This window comes from Trachemys scripta, chromosome 21 (assembly GCF_013100865.1).
Source record: "Trachemys scripta elegans isolate TJP31775 chromosome 21, CAS_Tse_1.0, whole genome shotgun sequence".
Classification (NCBI taxonomy): domain Eukaryota; kingdom Metazoa; phylum Chordata; order Testudines; family Emydidae; genus Trachemys; species Trachemys scripta.
In genome coordinates, this window is record NC_048318.1 from 651004 (window position 1) to 666669 (window position 15666).

The window sequence follows — 15666 nt, forward strand, 5'->3', positions numbered from 1 at the left end:
CAGTATAACTGTTGAGTTTATTGAGCAATTGCATATTTTTGTGATCAGATCAGCTCTTTTAGGCTCTGTCTATACTACGAGCTAGGGCTGTGATTCCCACACGTGTGGGCATTACTTCTGCTAGATCTCATTGGGCTAGTATGAGTATAAACAGCCGTGTAGCCCTGGTAGCAGCAGCAGAGACATGGCTCAAATACAAACCCTTCTGAAATTGGTGGGCATGGCTCTGCATCCTTTGGTGAATGATGAGACAAAGAAATCATTTAGCTTCTCAGCAATGTCATCATCTTCTTTAGTTGCTCCTTTAGGGCTAGTTGTGTGCCTTTAATCTCAGCCCTGTGTGAATTCCTTCCCTGCTCTCACCTTCTCCTGCGTGGTAGTACTCTACAGCAGTTTCACCAGAAGCAGATTACTAGCCTGTCCCCTGTGCCGGCTGGACTGGCTAACATGCCAGGGGGTGCAATCAAAATTGGGACAGACAGCAGCCTCATAGAGTTTGCTCTCCGTCTGCATCCAGAGCAGGAAGATGTCTTATTCGCCATCATTCCTGGCAAAAGCCTGGGCCACAGTCTGGTCCTTCACTCCCTGATAGTCCAGTGGCCCAGCAGCCCTCTTGGAGGCTTCATGCTTCTGTTCTATGGAAAGAATCTCTTGGTAGATTTTTAAATCTTCAGCTAACTGCACTTCAAATCCCCTCTTTGCTCTTCAATTCCTTCTTGCATGTCACCCACTCTGGTTTGTTGATTTCTGTTGGCTTCCCTAAGGTTTGGATTTCCATTTTCTGAAGGATACCTGTTTTCTCAAATAGTGTTACCATTAAACCAGACTAGTTTTGCCTTTCTATGCTTTTTTTTTATTTTTTATTTTATTTTTTTTTTGCTTGGAGGCATTCAGTGACTCTATTAAGGAATGTTTAAATAGCCTCCATGCTGAATCAAAGGATTTCAATTTCCTGTTGATTTTATGGCTTTTTTGATAAGCTCTCTCATTTGTTTGAAAATCTTTCTTTCTACAATTGAACGTCACAGGGCTAGGTTTTGGTTCTATTCCTCCCCCGGGAATGTTGAACACAAGTGTGTTGTGGTCACTGTTACTTAGGGCTTGTGTACATGGAACAGCAAAGTGCTCTAGAGAGGTGTGATTTGTAAAGCACTCTAGCATGTTGCACCCTAATGCAGACTATGTTAACCTGAAGTAGGTGCCTTTTAATGTGTACCGGTAGGGTCCATATGGGGCCATTAGAATGCAACACGTTAGAGCAGTATAGAAATCACACCCCTCTACAGGGCTTTGCCACGCCATGCAGACAAGTCCTTAGTAGCTTAACTATCTGACTTCAAATCATGTCTTTTTTTTTCTTTGATTGGATGACTTACGCACTACACCGAGGTACTTTTAGCTGTCTGGCTATCCAATCTGAATTTGCTTTTGGTGGATAGTCAAACCTTTGGATTTTAGATTTGCTTTTCACAAATATTTGTGCTAGTAAACACTCAAAAATTTGCAGAAAGCTGCCATGAAACGGTCATAAACACAGTGGGATTAAAACACAAACAGAAAAAAAAAAAAGAAAACCTCTTCTCAAAAGAAAGCAGGAGAATGCCATGTTGTGTAACCAAATAATCTGATAATACAGCCTTCAATATCAGATTTAAGAAAAAAATCATTTGTACATTTCAAACTAAGGTGTGCTCACACTGTCATGTTTATGCACTAAACATGGCTTAGAGCAGTGTACATTGGGGAGCCATTATTTGAGGAAAGTGCTTTACTTTGCATTATTCCAAGAGCTACTGTAAAAATATTTGAAGTCCTATTGGAAGCATAGCACTCTTGGAGACTGGGTCATTTTGCAGAGGTTCTTGGGGAAGGTATGGTATATGCAGGGTCACATTAAGACACAGGCACTCATGCAGCTATCCATTGAAAGTTTCTAGTGATCATGATGGCAGAAAAAGGCTTGAAATGAGTGTCACTAAAGGCAGAGAGGTCTGCCTAAGTCTGCAACAACAGCTATAAGAAGGTGGCAGATGCCCGACTCATCTCAATAGAGTGTTAACCATACACAAGACCTACATCTTGGGGGCCCTGCCTGCCCCACCCCAGCAGAAGACCATGTCTGTGACAGGAGGAAAGGACTGGACCTGCATGTGAGATTATACTCTTCCCCTTCACCTGACACAAAAATGGAATGCAAATCCACTGAATTTACATCCCAAGACACACTTGGATGGAACTTGGTTTGGGCCATTTCAGTTGAAATGTTCACAGATGTTTAAGGCCAGAAGGGACCTCTCATGGCATTCTCTGTTTGCCAATCTGTCTATCTGTAAAATGATGACTTTTCAATCATGCATGTGATCCATTCCAAAATTTCAGGGAGTGTCCTAGGCATCAATGGCCAGAACCATACTGATTTGGAGAAAATCAGAGAGAGAGAGAGAAACAGATGCATCAGGGGAAGGGAGGGAGGAGGGCCCATGCAAAGTCCCTGTTATGGGGATGAGAGGGGGACCTTGGAATGGGGGCACACAGGTGGAATGGGAGGCACACAGAACCCCTGGTTGGGGGGAGATTAGGGAAACCTGCTAGGGGGAAGGGGGCCCACAATCCCCCTTCCAGAGGGGAAGGCAGGCACAGAAGGCATGGGGGAAAGTGGAAATGGGAGTGCACTCAGAGCTGCTGGCCTGGGGACAGATGGGGGACCCTGGCAAAGGAGGACGGGGAATGCCAGGTACACAGAGCCCCCGGCAGGGGACAGATGGGGGAGTTGCAGGGAGTCCCTGCAATAAGGGGTGGGAGGATAGCACCTGGGGAGCTGGGAGGGGGGAGAACGGGTGCAAAGAGCCCCTGGTGGGTGCAATGCACTCAGCTTGCACAATCAATGATGTGTGTTACCCTCTAATAGAATTCCATATTTCGTAACTGTTACAATTTACAATGTACAGACATTCAGGTCACTGGTCAGCGATTCCCCAGATCACTCCAAGCACATTGCAAAAATAGAGGTACGACATTTGCTACCCTATAACTTTCTTGTATGGCAGCCGATGACAATGAGAGTTTGTAGTTTTTTGTTATCAGCTCAGTCACTTCATGCTGAACCTCCTTCAGAACGTTTGTGTGTAACTATTTGAACCAGGTTACTAATTTGTACCAGCACCTCTTCTTCAGACCCCTCAGTCTTTGACAGTGCCTCATTGCTGTTACCTGAAAAGAGTAGGTTCAGGGTAAGAATCTCCCCAACATCCTCTGTGGTGAAGACTAAGGCCTTGCCTACACTACAGGGCCTATGCCAGCATAACCCCCTAGTGGACACACAGCAAATGCCGACAGAAGGGGGCTGTTGGTGTAGTAACACCACCTCCCCAAGCAATGTTAGCTATGCTGACAGAAGCTCTCTTCTGTTAGTATAGCTGCGTCTACGCTGGGGGGTTGTCAGCATAGCTATGTTGCTACTGCGTGTAGTTTTTTCACACCCTGTCTGACATAGCTATGCCAGTATAAGTTTTAAGCATAGACCAGACCTGAGGGAAAAAATGCTTAACTTTCCAGCAATTTCCTTAACTTCCTGAATTTCTCCCTGGTGGTGTAATGGACCCACTGATCCTCTTGCAGGCATCTTGCTTCTGATAGATGTAATTTCTTGTTATTTTTAAATACCTTGAATTATTTATGGTTCAAATTCTATTTTAACCTCTTAATTTTCTTCTTACATGTTGTCTGAGGTAGTTGATCTTCCATTTCCTGGGCTTCACTAGGGTTGGATTTCCATGTACTACTTGACTTCCTGCTCCCCTTCTTGGGGAAGCTACTCATCCAGCACCTACACCGAAATGTCAAGCAAAGAACCCTAAAAAAAGCCTTACGATGCACTGAGACACTAAGCGAGTGGTCAGCAGGCAGGATGGAATAGTATAGAAGCAATGCACTCCGATGCCTGTCCTAGCAGCTGTCTGTGCTGCCTTTGAAGGAAGAGGTAAAAGACAGTACCAGTGAGAGCTGTGAAAGGAAGTTCACTGCATTACTGTTCTGTCAAGGGCACAACAGCTGCTGGATTTCTAGAAGATTTTCTAGAAAAAAATCCAGCCAAGCCATTCAAATGGACAAACTTTGACCTGAGTGAGAGGAAAAAGAACAAGGGGTTGCTTAAAAAGATGTTAATAAGGATTAGGCATCATGGAATTTTTGTGCCAGGGTTTTGCTGCTATAAAATCTTGTCCCTTTTTCTATGGTAATAATTGACAAATGAGACAGTTTATATCTCCATAAACTTTAAAATGTAACCCCCAATCTGTTTTTTTTTAATTTAAAATGTTTTCAAAGTGAGGATAAGGCTTTGTCTCTATGCAGAGTTAGTGTGCAGGGTTCCAAACGCCAGTATGTCACAGCGCACGGACAGTTAGTTTGCAGCGTGCTAGAACTTACACCTCAGCTTGCTGTGAACTAATTCACCATATGGACAAGCACTAAGAATTTCCCATGGTTCTAATTAGTTTGTGCCCCCTCTGTAACCATCACTGCATACTGACCTACGGCCATATGCAACACTTTATCTGACATCTCAGTTTCATCATCCATAAACATGGTTAAAACTCTACCAGCCAGTGGCAGTCACCCACTAGAGTCACATTTCTATGAAAGAGTGCTCTGCTGCAGGACGGCATTCAGAGCAACCCAATGAAACACACTCAGTCACTGCACCATTTCCTCCTGTGGCTTTGTGCTTATTCATTACGTGAGCAGGACATGGGTCATTTACTTTCAAACACATATATTCACATATACACACACACAAATTAAGACTTACATTTTCAATAGTGCCCCTAATTTTCAGGTGCTGCCATTTTTAGAGCCCACCTGGAAACACTTTTTGATTGATTTCCAGAGCTGTTGAGCAAGGACAATGGGAAGCCAATGGGAGCTGCAGATACCGAGTGCCTCTGAAAATCAGAACCAAAGTGTCTTAAATCTCCAGGATCCCTCTGCCATGCTCACACAGCCTGTTTGGAAAATGCGCCTCCTGGTAACTGGATCAAAATGAGGAGGAACTCTATAAAATGGAGTGAAACTGTTTGTAGAACAATAAGGCCCAAGGGGAGATTCTAGGAAAGCACGTGTGGTGGACATTTTCAGCCATTACCTGTGGGTGTAGGTTTATGGAGGGCTGGTTTGGGGAGTAGGGCCCCCCAAGATCATTCCTGAGTAGGTTATCGCTGTGCATCTTTGTTTTGAGGCAGGTGATATAACGGTTACAAAAGTCCTTGCACAATTCATTCACTTTCTCCAGCTCCAGCAGATGAATTCTCAGGACCTGAATTGCTTTCACCATCTGAGAAGGATAAACAAAGAGAGTAGGTCAGTGCATATCCATTGGCTTTCTAGTAACTACTAGAATCATTGGGCAACCTAAGGAACTGCTAAGGATGAGTATCTGCAAGATTACCTAGGAACTGCTAATGACGACAAACTGATTAAATAACCTAGTGTACAATTTACCACAGAATCCTTTTTAGGACTGCAGTTCAGATCTGTTGGTGCTAGTGCAGAAAAGCAGCCCTTTCAAACAGTGCAGCTTTTTCACTAGTGGTAAAAGAAAATAAATATTTTTGTTGCCATGGAATTCACCAATCTGATTCACCCCCAAGTACTGCTGCTACAGGTCACACTTGGAAATTAACTAAGGACAAAGCGGAAGCTATAGAATCTATGGCCAAAAAATCACTTGTTCAGTATATTTACCAAAGTACCTGCAGTTCTTATTTCAAGACAGGTAAAAAAAGTAAGTAAAATATTGAACTGAGAAAATGAACTAATATCCACTTTCACCAACTGAACGTTAGTAATTAATCAGTAACGTTTTTGTTTCTCTGCTCATCACTAGGCTTCCCAAATAAGTGGGCACTACCGGTTGAAGACTATTTTGCTAGTCAGTATCAACCAATGAATCACCCAGCTCAGAGCGACTCAGCATGAGTTTTTACCACTCGTCTCTATTTTTTTCCCCTCATCTCCACTATTTGGAGATGCAGAAACTCACTGTAATTACCATCCCAACTAAAAGAAATGCCCAAAGAAATTTTGGAGACTAAACATTGGATGTAAAATTGTGTTTGATTATTCTCCACTGGCCACTCTCTTGAACAAGATTTCAGAGCAGCAACGTGGCTGTAAGCTTTCCCTAGAGCAAAGCGTGGGCCTCATTAAAATGTACCCCATAAATGTTAAAAAATGTACACATAAAACATTCCTCTCATGGAACTGGAACTTTAAGTTTTACAGCTTCAGTTTGAAATCTTGCATAATATATAAAATTCCAGCTATTCGCTGTGGGGTGATTAAAGCCAGTTTTATATAACAAAAAGTCTTTACATGTCAAAGGATTTTTTTTTTACTTGCAAATTGTAGTGATCATCTTTACGAACTGTTAGTCACAGACTGCTCTTGGGTTGAATGGCGACATACATTTCAATGGCCTTGCCTGATGAGCATGCAATGGCAATAGTAGGAGGAGGGCCTTTGGAACTCTGCTGCTATAATGAGGCCTTGCTCGTTACCAGCGCCGAGATTTATAAAAGTGGCATTAAAAAGGGGTAGGAGGAAGGAGAAGACCTCAGGAGATAGCCACATTTCTCTGTCCTGATGCACTGTGAAGGCTTTCTCAGCTGAGTCACAAAGCCAGCGGGGAGTCAGAATAACGGGCGCTGATTAGGCACAATTTATAAATAGAAAAAGAAGAGATTAATCAGAAGCATGGTTAGCCAGGGCAAACAGGGGACAAACTCCTTTTAGTCCCCATCTACTCCAGGGAATTTTGAGAGGAAGAGGTTGAAAGCCCTTTGCCTTTCAGCTCCTGCTTCAGCCCCACTAATACTGGTTCACATCGATATGCTACTGAACCCTTGCACCCCCATGCTCCACATCCTACTTCTTTTCTCTTGCAGAAATGGGAATAATGCACAAGGTCAAACAAAACAAAAACAAACAAAAGAAACCTGACCAGCACACAAACTGGGAAATTAAGTTCTTCAGAGTGTGGTGGGGCGGCTGCCCCACACCCGGAGAGTGTGGGCTGCAGCAGGCCCGGGTGCCTGGGCATCCCGACAGCCAATAAGAGAAGGACTTGTTGCGAGCCAATCAGAGGCCAGATTGGGGACAGTCAATCAGGGCCAAGCTCAGCCATATAAAAGACTGCTCAGGGAGAGAGCAGTCAGTCTGTCCCAGGCCTTCAGAGGGGAAGGTCTGTCTCCAGAGCTGGGAGGCCAGCACCATGGACAGCGAAGTGCAGACCAGCCTTGGAGAGCGGAGAAGGTCCTACTCCATAGCCTGCCAGGCGGCAGGCCTTGAAGGAAAGGGCCTAGCAGGAAGAAGGGCCGTTGGGGAAGTGGTCCAGAGGAACAGACAGAGGAGGAAGGAGAAAGAGGACAGCGAGGCTGTTGCTAGAGAGCCTCTGGACCGGGACTCAGAGTAGTGGGCGGGCCTGGGCGCCCCTCCCCACCTTTGTTCCCCTTGGCAGTACACCCAGCCATAGGTCGCAGGGAGCGGCCAGCTGAAATTACACCAGATCCCAGACTGTAGGAATTGGACTTGAAGGTGTAGGATTGTGGGTCACCCAGCCCCCGGAAGGGGTATGAATGGACAAAGGGACACTGTCGGAGGACAGTGTTCCAGAAGAGGACACTGTGCACTGGGAGCAACGCGGGTCCACACGCCAACCAAAGGCGAGACGACAGACGGGACGCCACCAGAAAGGGGCGCTCTACTGGATCGAACCAATTCCCCGAGACAACCAGTAGGAGGCGCCGCGGTGGTAAGTCCCTACATTGTGTCACAGAGCTATTCAGTAAATGGACACGAGAAAAGTGTAGCTCCAAAGAGGGACAGAGATCCCTCAGACTAGCGCATCCATCCAACAATCACATTTATGAAAGTCAATATTCAAGGGCAAAGGCAAGAAGACCTGACACACTCATATATATAAAAAATAAATCTCTCAATTATCTCAGCTCATTTGCTTAGGGTCTCTCATTTTATGTTCCTGCTTCACTGCGTAGTATATCTGTCCAGAAAAAGAGTTACAGTCCAATGGAATACGTGCGTGGGGTTGTAAAAAATACAGATGCTGAATTAATTGACTGTGCGGCACTCAGCAGCTGATTGAGTTGATAATGGCAAGATCTGACCTTTTTCTAATTTCTAATTATATGCATCTCAGCTGGGAGGAATACATGATTCTTATTCTAATGATGGCTAATGTGGCTGGCCTTTTCATCTCCTTTTTGCCATCAGCGGTGGTGGACAATTTGTAGGGAATTAGTGATGTTAAGAAACCCCCCAGACAACACAAACAAACCCCAGCAAAAGATTTGTTTGCCCTCACTTGTTCCTGACACAGTGATTGCCTAGCAAATCCCACGCAGGAGCGTAGTGTGAAGTGGAGAGACACAAACAGAGGAGTGAGAGGCAGAAATGCTGCACCCCACACAAAAGTCGCTGTATCTGCCAAGGAAACTGGATCAGCTCCAGATTATACATGAGTGAGTAGAAAATTTCATTTCTGTCACTCAGTTGCAAATTCATTACAGCCACTTCCTTCACTTTCCCTGTATAAACAAGGGTGTCGTCACAGGTCCCCCGCTGCTGATGATGCTTGGGAGACACAAATGTGTTTTGCTGTGGCCAAACATCAGACCCCTGGGTCTCATTGAAGAATGAGTAACACAAAGAATAAGGCAGAGGCCTACCTGGATAATAAAAGTAGCTAATAAAACACCCCTGCAGCAGTGGCAGCAGCATTTCTTCTGAGAGTGAGGGCTTGTCTATACTTACGCGCTGGTTCGGCGGCAGGCAATCGAACTTCTGGGTTCGATTTATCGCGTCTAATCTGGACGCGATAAATCGAACTCAGAAGTGCTCCCCGTCGACTCCGGTAATCCTGCTCGCCGCGAGGAGTACGCGGAGTCGACGGGGGAGCCTGCCTGCCAGGTGTGGACCGCGGTAAGTTCGAACTAAGGTACGTTGACTTCAGCTACGTTATTCACGTAGCTGAAGTTGCGTACCTTAGTTCGATTTGGGGGTTTAGTGTAGACCAAGCCTGAGAGTTCTGGAGTGTCACTTCCCAGTGTCACAGCGCAAACAACAGGACGGATGCTCCACGTCATCCCTGGTCAGAATCCATCGGATCTACAAGCTCCAAAACTCTGCCCAAGGTTTGGGGTTTGGTTTATGTTGCTCTTCAGCCGATAGCTCTTGCTTCCACAAGTAGCCTGTTACCCAAGTGCAATTACTCAGAACTGGGCTTTACAATTGTGAAAGAACCTCATTCCCTCGGAAATGGCCACTGCTTAATGCCAATTTTACTTACCATTCCTCTGAACTCGTTTCCCAGGAGTCCCACAAAACTCAGTTCAGTGTAATTGTCAGGGGTTTTAGTTCCTCTATTTGCATAACTTTAAAGCAGGTGCAATCTAAGTGTTCTCCAGTTGGCCCATAAATGTTAACTAATTAGACCCCTGTAGCCTACATTAAGGGCCTGATCTTTCAGTCTCTATTTACAGGAACAAGGGCTGCAGGATTGGGCCCTAAAATGCTGCCCTGGGGATGAGCCCACAAACCATAAAATAATAAGTCTTGTGTAACAAAAAATACTAATTACTAACAACTTTGCGTAGTTGAATATTTGCAGAGTTCCTTGCTTGAGGGGTGATTCCGCTCTGAAATGAAATGGCATTTTTCAGAGTCTGATCTGCTGAGTGCAGTAACCAGAGAAGAAGGTACTGAGGTTTACTCCTTCAGAGCTAACATTGCTCAGACATAGCAAGTAGGATTCTTTCCCACATCAGCCACAGTAGGAAAGAACTCGGATTCTGCTTGAAAATCTTGACCCTACTGGGTTTAGGGGCTTTGGCTGAGTGGAAAGAGACTGGAGTTCCTGGCATGGAAACATGCATTTCTGCTGGGGTGGGAGCTTCTCCTCCTGTCTTCTCTGCACTCATCCCTCTCCCCCTGTCACCTGTACAGCACTGAGCTCTAGGGGGTGGGAGACCACATGAGTCAGTATAAGACAGGGGATAATTATTCGCCGCTCCTGGCCCCATTAGATCATGAGTAGAGCTGGATGAATAATTGCTTTTTTGGTTTGGTGGCCAAAATGAAAAAAATCTGAAAATGTTTTTGTTTTGGGTCCAACTAAACATTTAGACATTTTCAGAATTTTTTGTCCCAAGTTTTTTTTTTTTTTTTTTGGCCCGAAACTATTCACCTAATTCAGCCTGACTTTGTGAACAGTTTATTTGACAAAAATTTCCCCCCCAGTCCTAGTCACAAGCAAAGAACAGCTATGTCTCATAGCAACCAAGGAGGAAAGGTCCCCACAGACAACAGTCGCAGATTTCTGCAGACTAGAAAGTAACAAGAGGGAAAGTTGTGAGGAGGAAGAAATGGTGGGTGCTGAAAAGGAGGATCCCACTGAGAGAACCATACCACGGGGAGTAGATGAGAGGACAAGTACCCAACAAGGCTCCAGAGAAGTCAAAAGCACCCTAAGTGTACCTGTGCTCATATTTATGGCCTTGTCTCTACCTCTGAATCACTGGGACAAATACGCGGGATACACCAATGAGAAACTTCTACTTTAATATAAAATATACAAAAATGGAAGCCAGGAGAGAAAAATGAAACAGCAACAGGCAGGTGGGGTTTGTACAGCAATTCCTGTGAGAAAAGAAAAAGGCCTATCAGCTGCTTGGAGCAGTTTCCAGAACAGTAACCTGCAAGAAGGAAAAAAGCAGAGGAACTGAAGGACAAACAGTGACAGCAATGATACAATCACACGTGTATTAACTAGTTAAATTGCCTGTCCCCATTCCATAGGCGAATTAGCACCTACCTCCTCCAGGAGATCCAAGCATCAAATATTTCCATCTCCTCCAGTTGACATGTGTAGTGGTTACTGAGGTCTCTTTGCCACACAAATGGCAGAGGGTGGAAAGGACAACAGCAGAGGGTCTCCTTGGGAGGTGGCTGCTTTCACACACCCCACCTGGATTCCACTTCCAGTCATTTAAATAGATGGAACTAAACCAAAGAAATGCCTTCTCTCCTCAAGCATCTCGGTCCCTATGCCAGAGTCCCTCTGACAGTGAGAGGGTGGAGCAGCACCATACATGCACTGATTCATAGGATGGAGATGATTGTCCCTCAAAGAACCAAGATAGGGATATGGCCTGGCACTATAGGCCATAGTGACCTGGGAAAACAATAAGGCCCAAAAGAGCAATTAGATCCACACAGCACCTGCCTGGACACATGGTCTGATGTGTAAATGCAGAAACAGGGCTATAGCACTGTTATGGACAGGGACGGCAAGGTGTAGAGCAGCACTGAGTGAGATGCTCTTTTTCTTCCTTCAGTCATGATGCCGGTTGTCAGGTACCAAGTGCAATAGCCCTCAAGGTAGCTGGGCACACTACTGGGAAAGTGCTTTCAGGCTCAGCTATGTAGCAGACGAGTCGAAGGAGAATAAGAAATACACAGACAGCAACAGATGTCCCAGAGGCTAGTTCACAGAACTCCATGACACAATCCTGGGCAGATAAAAAGTCACTCAGCTGATGACACAGAACATCCATGTCCTCATCTATCATGCTTCGCCACAAAATGTAGTTAATCTTCCATGTGCAGGAGACTTGCCTAGAGCAATACCTTCAGACTCTGCCTCTAGATAACCTTATCTGCTCACATACCTTTAACTACCACTGATTCATTGATGACTGGAGCTGTATGAAATTTACCAAATGAGGAATCTTTGGCTGAGTGATTACCTTTTGTCTACAAACATTTTTAGAAACAAATATGGTTGAAAATTTTCATTTTTCTTAAAATGAATCTCATGCCTTTAAAAATACATAATTATTATTGAAAACATTATCAAAATGGCTAGAGAACATTTTGTTCACCAAATATTTCAAATTTTAATAATATTTTTATTATAAAATTGCAGAAATTTCTTTAAAAAATTGAAACAATGAACACTTCAGCATGAAAACTTAAAATATTTGAATTTTTTTCATGAAAATAGGTTTTCATTTTTTGATTAGCTCTACTCCTGGCTCACCCACTCCAAACTGGAGCTGGTCAGGAATTTTTTGTAAGGAATGTTTTTTTGTCAGAAAATTCAGATTTGTCCAAACCAAAGCTTTGTGTGGACATACTTAAATCAACAAAGCTGTGGGCAGAATGGCTTCTCAGGAGCCAGGATGGAACATCTAATTAGGTGTGCTGGATTTGGAGCACGGACTTTAACCAAGGTCCTTCAGATACCCGGTGAATGCCCTAACCACCAGGCTACTGGAATTTCCCTATTGAACCTTTGTAAAACTAATTAAATATGAAATATTCATTGTGACAGAAAAAGGAAAAAAAGACTGGCTGTGTCCCCATGGTTAGTTAGGGGCACACCCCTCTGATAGAACAGTGCCAAGTTCATATTCTCTCTCTGAATCATGGGCAGGGAAGGAGAGACAGATACTGCACCTGGATGCAATGTGAGTCTTCCACAAGCAGCACAGACAACAATGGTGCTCATCACTGACCAAGAATGAATGAGGTCAGGAAGCGCAGATCTTGAACCCTGGTGTCTTCGGCATAATCCAATATCCAGACCCAGGTGCTGCAGGTGAGTGGCTAGCCAGCTACCATGGAAAATGGCATCCTGAAGTCCTTAAATTCCTAAATACTACTACTACTACTGCTAATACTACTAAAAATAACAAATATATACAGAGTGTACAAGAATAAAAAGTCTTTTTTCTCAGTTTGTAGAAATGCGTCACAAGAGATGAGAGAAACAAAGCGGCTCCAACTCGGACCCTGCAGTGGTGAGAAGGAACCAGGGACACTGTCAGCCCACCCCACCCTTTACTGCCTTGAATGAAACCATGAGGTGAGGCGAGGGCCACGCGTGGACCAATGGACACTACTACTTTCAAAAGTTCTGGCTCCGGACGCATGGCAAATGCATATAACCTCAGTGGAATACAATAGGGACCATCACTCAAAGAGGCTAGACAAATTCAAACTGGCAATAAGGCTAAATCTTTGATAGTGAGAATAATTAACCACTGGAATACTTTGCCAAGGGTCATGGTGCATTCTTCCTTACTGAACATTTTAAAATCTAGATTGGATGTTTTTCTCAAATCTGCCATATTTTGAGGAAGTTCTCTGGCCTGTGTTCTAGAGGGGGCCAGACTAGATGATCACAATGGTGCCTTCTGACCTTATAATCTAGGAATCTATGAAACCTTGCCTCTTCCTTTGTCATTTTAGATTGTCCAGGGACTTTGGCTTCCTCTATGCTTGGAAAGTGTCTAGCTGTAACAAATGCCACCTTTCTTCAACATGGAAGGAAGCACAGAATGGCATCTGAAGAACTAGGCAGAACAAGCCTTCTCTGTGGGAATTTGGGATTTGCAGATAGCCATACCAACCTTACACAAACAACTAGTGCTCATGGCTGAATCGGGGAGATGAGTGAAAGCTGCAGTGACACAAGGCAGAAACTGAAAGGTGCTCCAATTACGAAGAGGATGGAAAACCATGTCCAGTGCATGTACTTGTATCTTTGTATTTTTAGAAGGCCAAATGCAAGGTCATCATGAAGCAGCAAAGAATGCAGATCACACTCACAGGGTGGGTCATTGTATCATGGCAAACAGTAAACACATGGCTGGTGAAACAAAGGCAGCTGGGAAACTAAGAGTTAGCCAACAGAGTTCACCAGCAAAGAAAGGCAGGGAGGCAGAGTTTTTTTCCCCCCACCCTTAGCTTGTAAGTACTCTGCAAGGAAGACACAATGAGTCTAAAACAGTGCATCATCATCACCACTGCTAGCTCTTCTGCTTGCATGTGTGGGGGTCCTGGCCAGAGAGGTATCCTGACTCTGGAGACTTCTACCCAAATCCTGGTCTTGCCTTGCTGGGAATGCAGCCTGCATGTCCCTGCTGAAGAAAGCCAGGCAGGGGCAATTACCCAATTGAGAGGTGTAAGAGAGCTGCAGGAGGAAGTGGCTCATCTCCATAGTATCTGGGAGCACAAAGACATCAGCAGCAGGATGCACATGGAGATGTCAGGTGACAGATAACTACAGCAGCATCAGAGGAGGAAGGATAACCAGCTGCTCTACGAGGAACAGACTGGCTGCTGGCCACCTCACGCAGTAGACAGTGTTCCTCGCCCAGGTCTCCCATCCATTGAGGTCAAGCTGTACGGGCAATAGAAGGAGAGAAGCGACCCCAGTAGCTGAGGAGCAGAAACAGCCTGCTGCCAAGGCTGGAAGGCTCATGGCCACTTCCAGAGACAAACAGTGCCTGCCAATAGTGAGGGGGCAGAATGGCACCAGCCAGCTTCAGCAGTGTTACTGAGCATGCTCAGTCTGTGTGAGCATGCTCAGTACAAGCCAAGCAATGAATCTTGGGGGGCACATGGCCCCGCAAACTCCCCCACATGTTGCCTTTGACCACTGCACCCCTGAGGAGGGGACGTAGGGTGCTAGTGGTCAGGGAGTCTCTCTAAAGGGGATGGAGGCATCCATCTGCTGACTTGACCTAATGTCCTGGGAGGTGTGGTACTTCCCTGGAGTCCCCATCTGAGATGTTACAGAGAGGTTGCCAAGGCTCATCTGGCCCTCTGACTACTATTCCATGCTGCTCATTCATGTGGGCACTAATAATACTGCCAGGTATGACCCTCAGCAGATCAGCAGTGACTACTGGGCTCTGGGAGAGAAGGTGAAGGAGTTGGGGGCACAGGTTGTGTTCTCATCCATCCTTCCAATTGAGGTTAAAGGCCCATGCAGAGGCATGCACATCCCGGAGATGAATACGTGACTGCACAGATGGTATTGACAGGAAGGCTTTGGCTTCCTCAGCTCTGGGATGCTGCTCCAGGAAGGAGGAGAGATGGGGCACATCTGACCAAGGAGGGGAACAGCACCTTCACTCACTGACTTGCTAAGCTAATGAGGAGGGCTGTAAATTGGGTTCAAAGGAAGCAGGTGACAAAAGCCCACAAGTAGGTATAAAAAAGATGACCCTAACAAAGGGCTAAATGTTGGGGTGAAATGGAAAACTACAGTAGGATAATAGGAGCAACGAGAAGGAAAACAATGGGAGAATCTGTTCAACATCTTAGATGTCTATAAGCAAGGGAGGTTTAGGATGGATATTAGGAAAAACTTTTTCACTAGGAGGGTGGTGAAGCACTGGAATGGGTTACCTAGGGAGGTGGTGCAATCTCCTTCCTTAGAGGTTTTTAAGGTCAGGCTTGACAAAGCCCTGGCTGGGATGATTTAGTTGGGGATTGGTCCCGCTTTGAGAAGAGGGTTGGACTAGATGACCACCTAAGGTCCCTTCCAACCCTGATATTCTATGAAATGCAAGGAGTATGGGGAATAAACAGGACGAACTGGAAGTATGAGTCCATAAGCTAAATTATGACTTAACCGGCATCACAGAGCCTTGGTGGGATAAATCTCATGACTGGAATATTGGTATAGAGGGGTATAGCTTGTTCAGGAAGGACAGGCGGCGGTGGGGTCGGGATGGAGGAGATGTTGCATTATGAATCAAGAATATATACATTTGTTCTGCAGTCTAGAAGGAGGTC

The 15666-nt window shown here is 45.1% G+C and overlaps 1 protein-coding gene across 6 annotated transcripts in view; it reads right to left on the reverse strand.

Moving 5' to 3' along the window:
- The window catches only part of PKNOX2 (PBX/knotted 1 homeobox 2), a 645653-nt gene that overhangs the window by 146236 nt on the left and 483751 nt on the right, over window positions 1-15666 (reverse strand). For all 6 annotated transcript variants that reach the window (XM_034754698.1, XM_034754693.1, XM_034754697.1 and 3 more), the window contains one exon: window positions 5144-5332. In XM_034754698.1, coding sequence (XP_034610589.1) covers window positions 5144-5332 — 189 coding nt within the window. The remainder of the gene's footprint in view (window positions 1-5143; window positions 5333-15666) is intronic.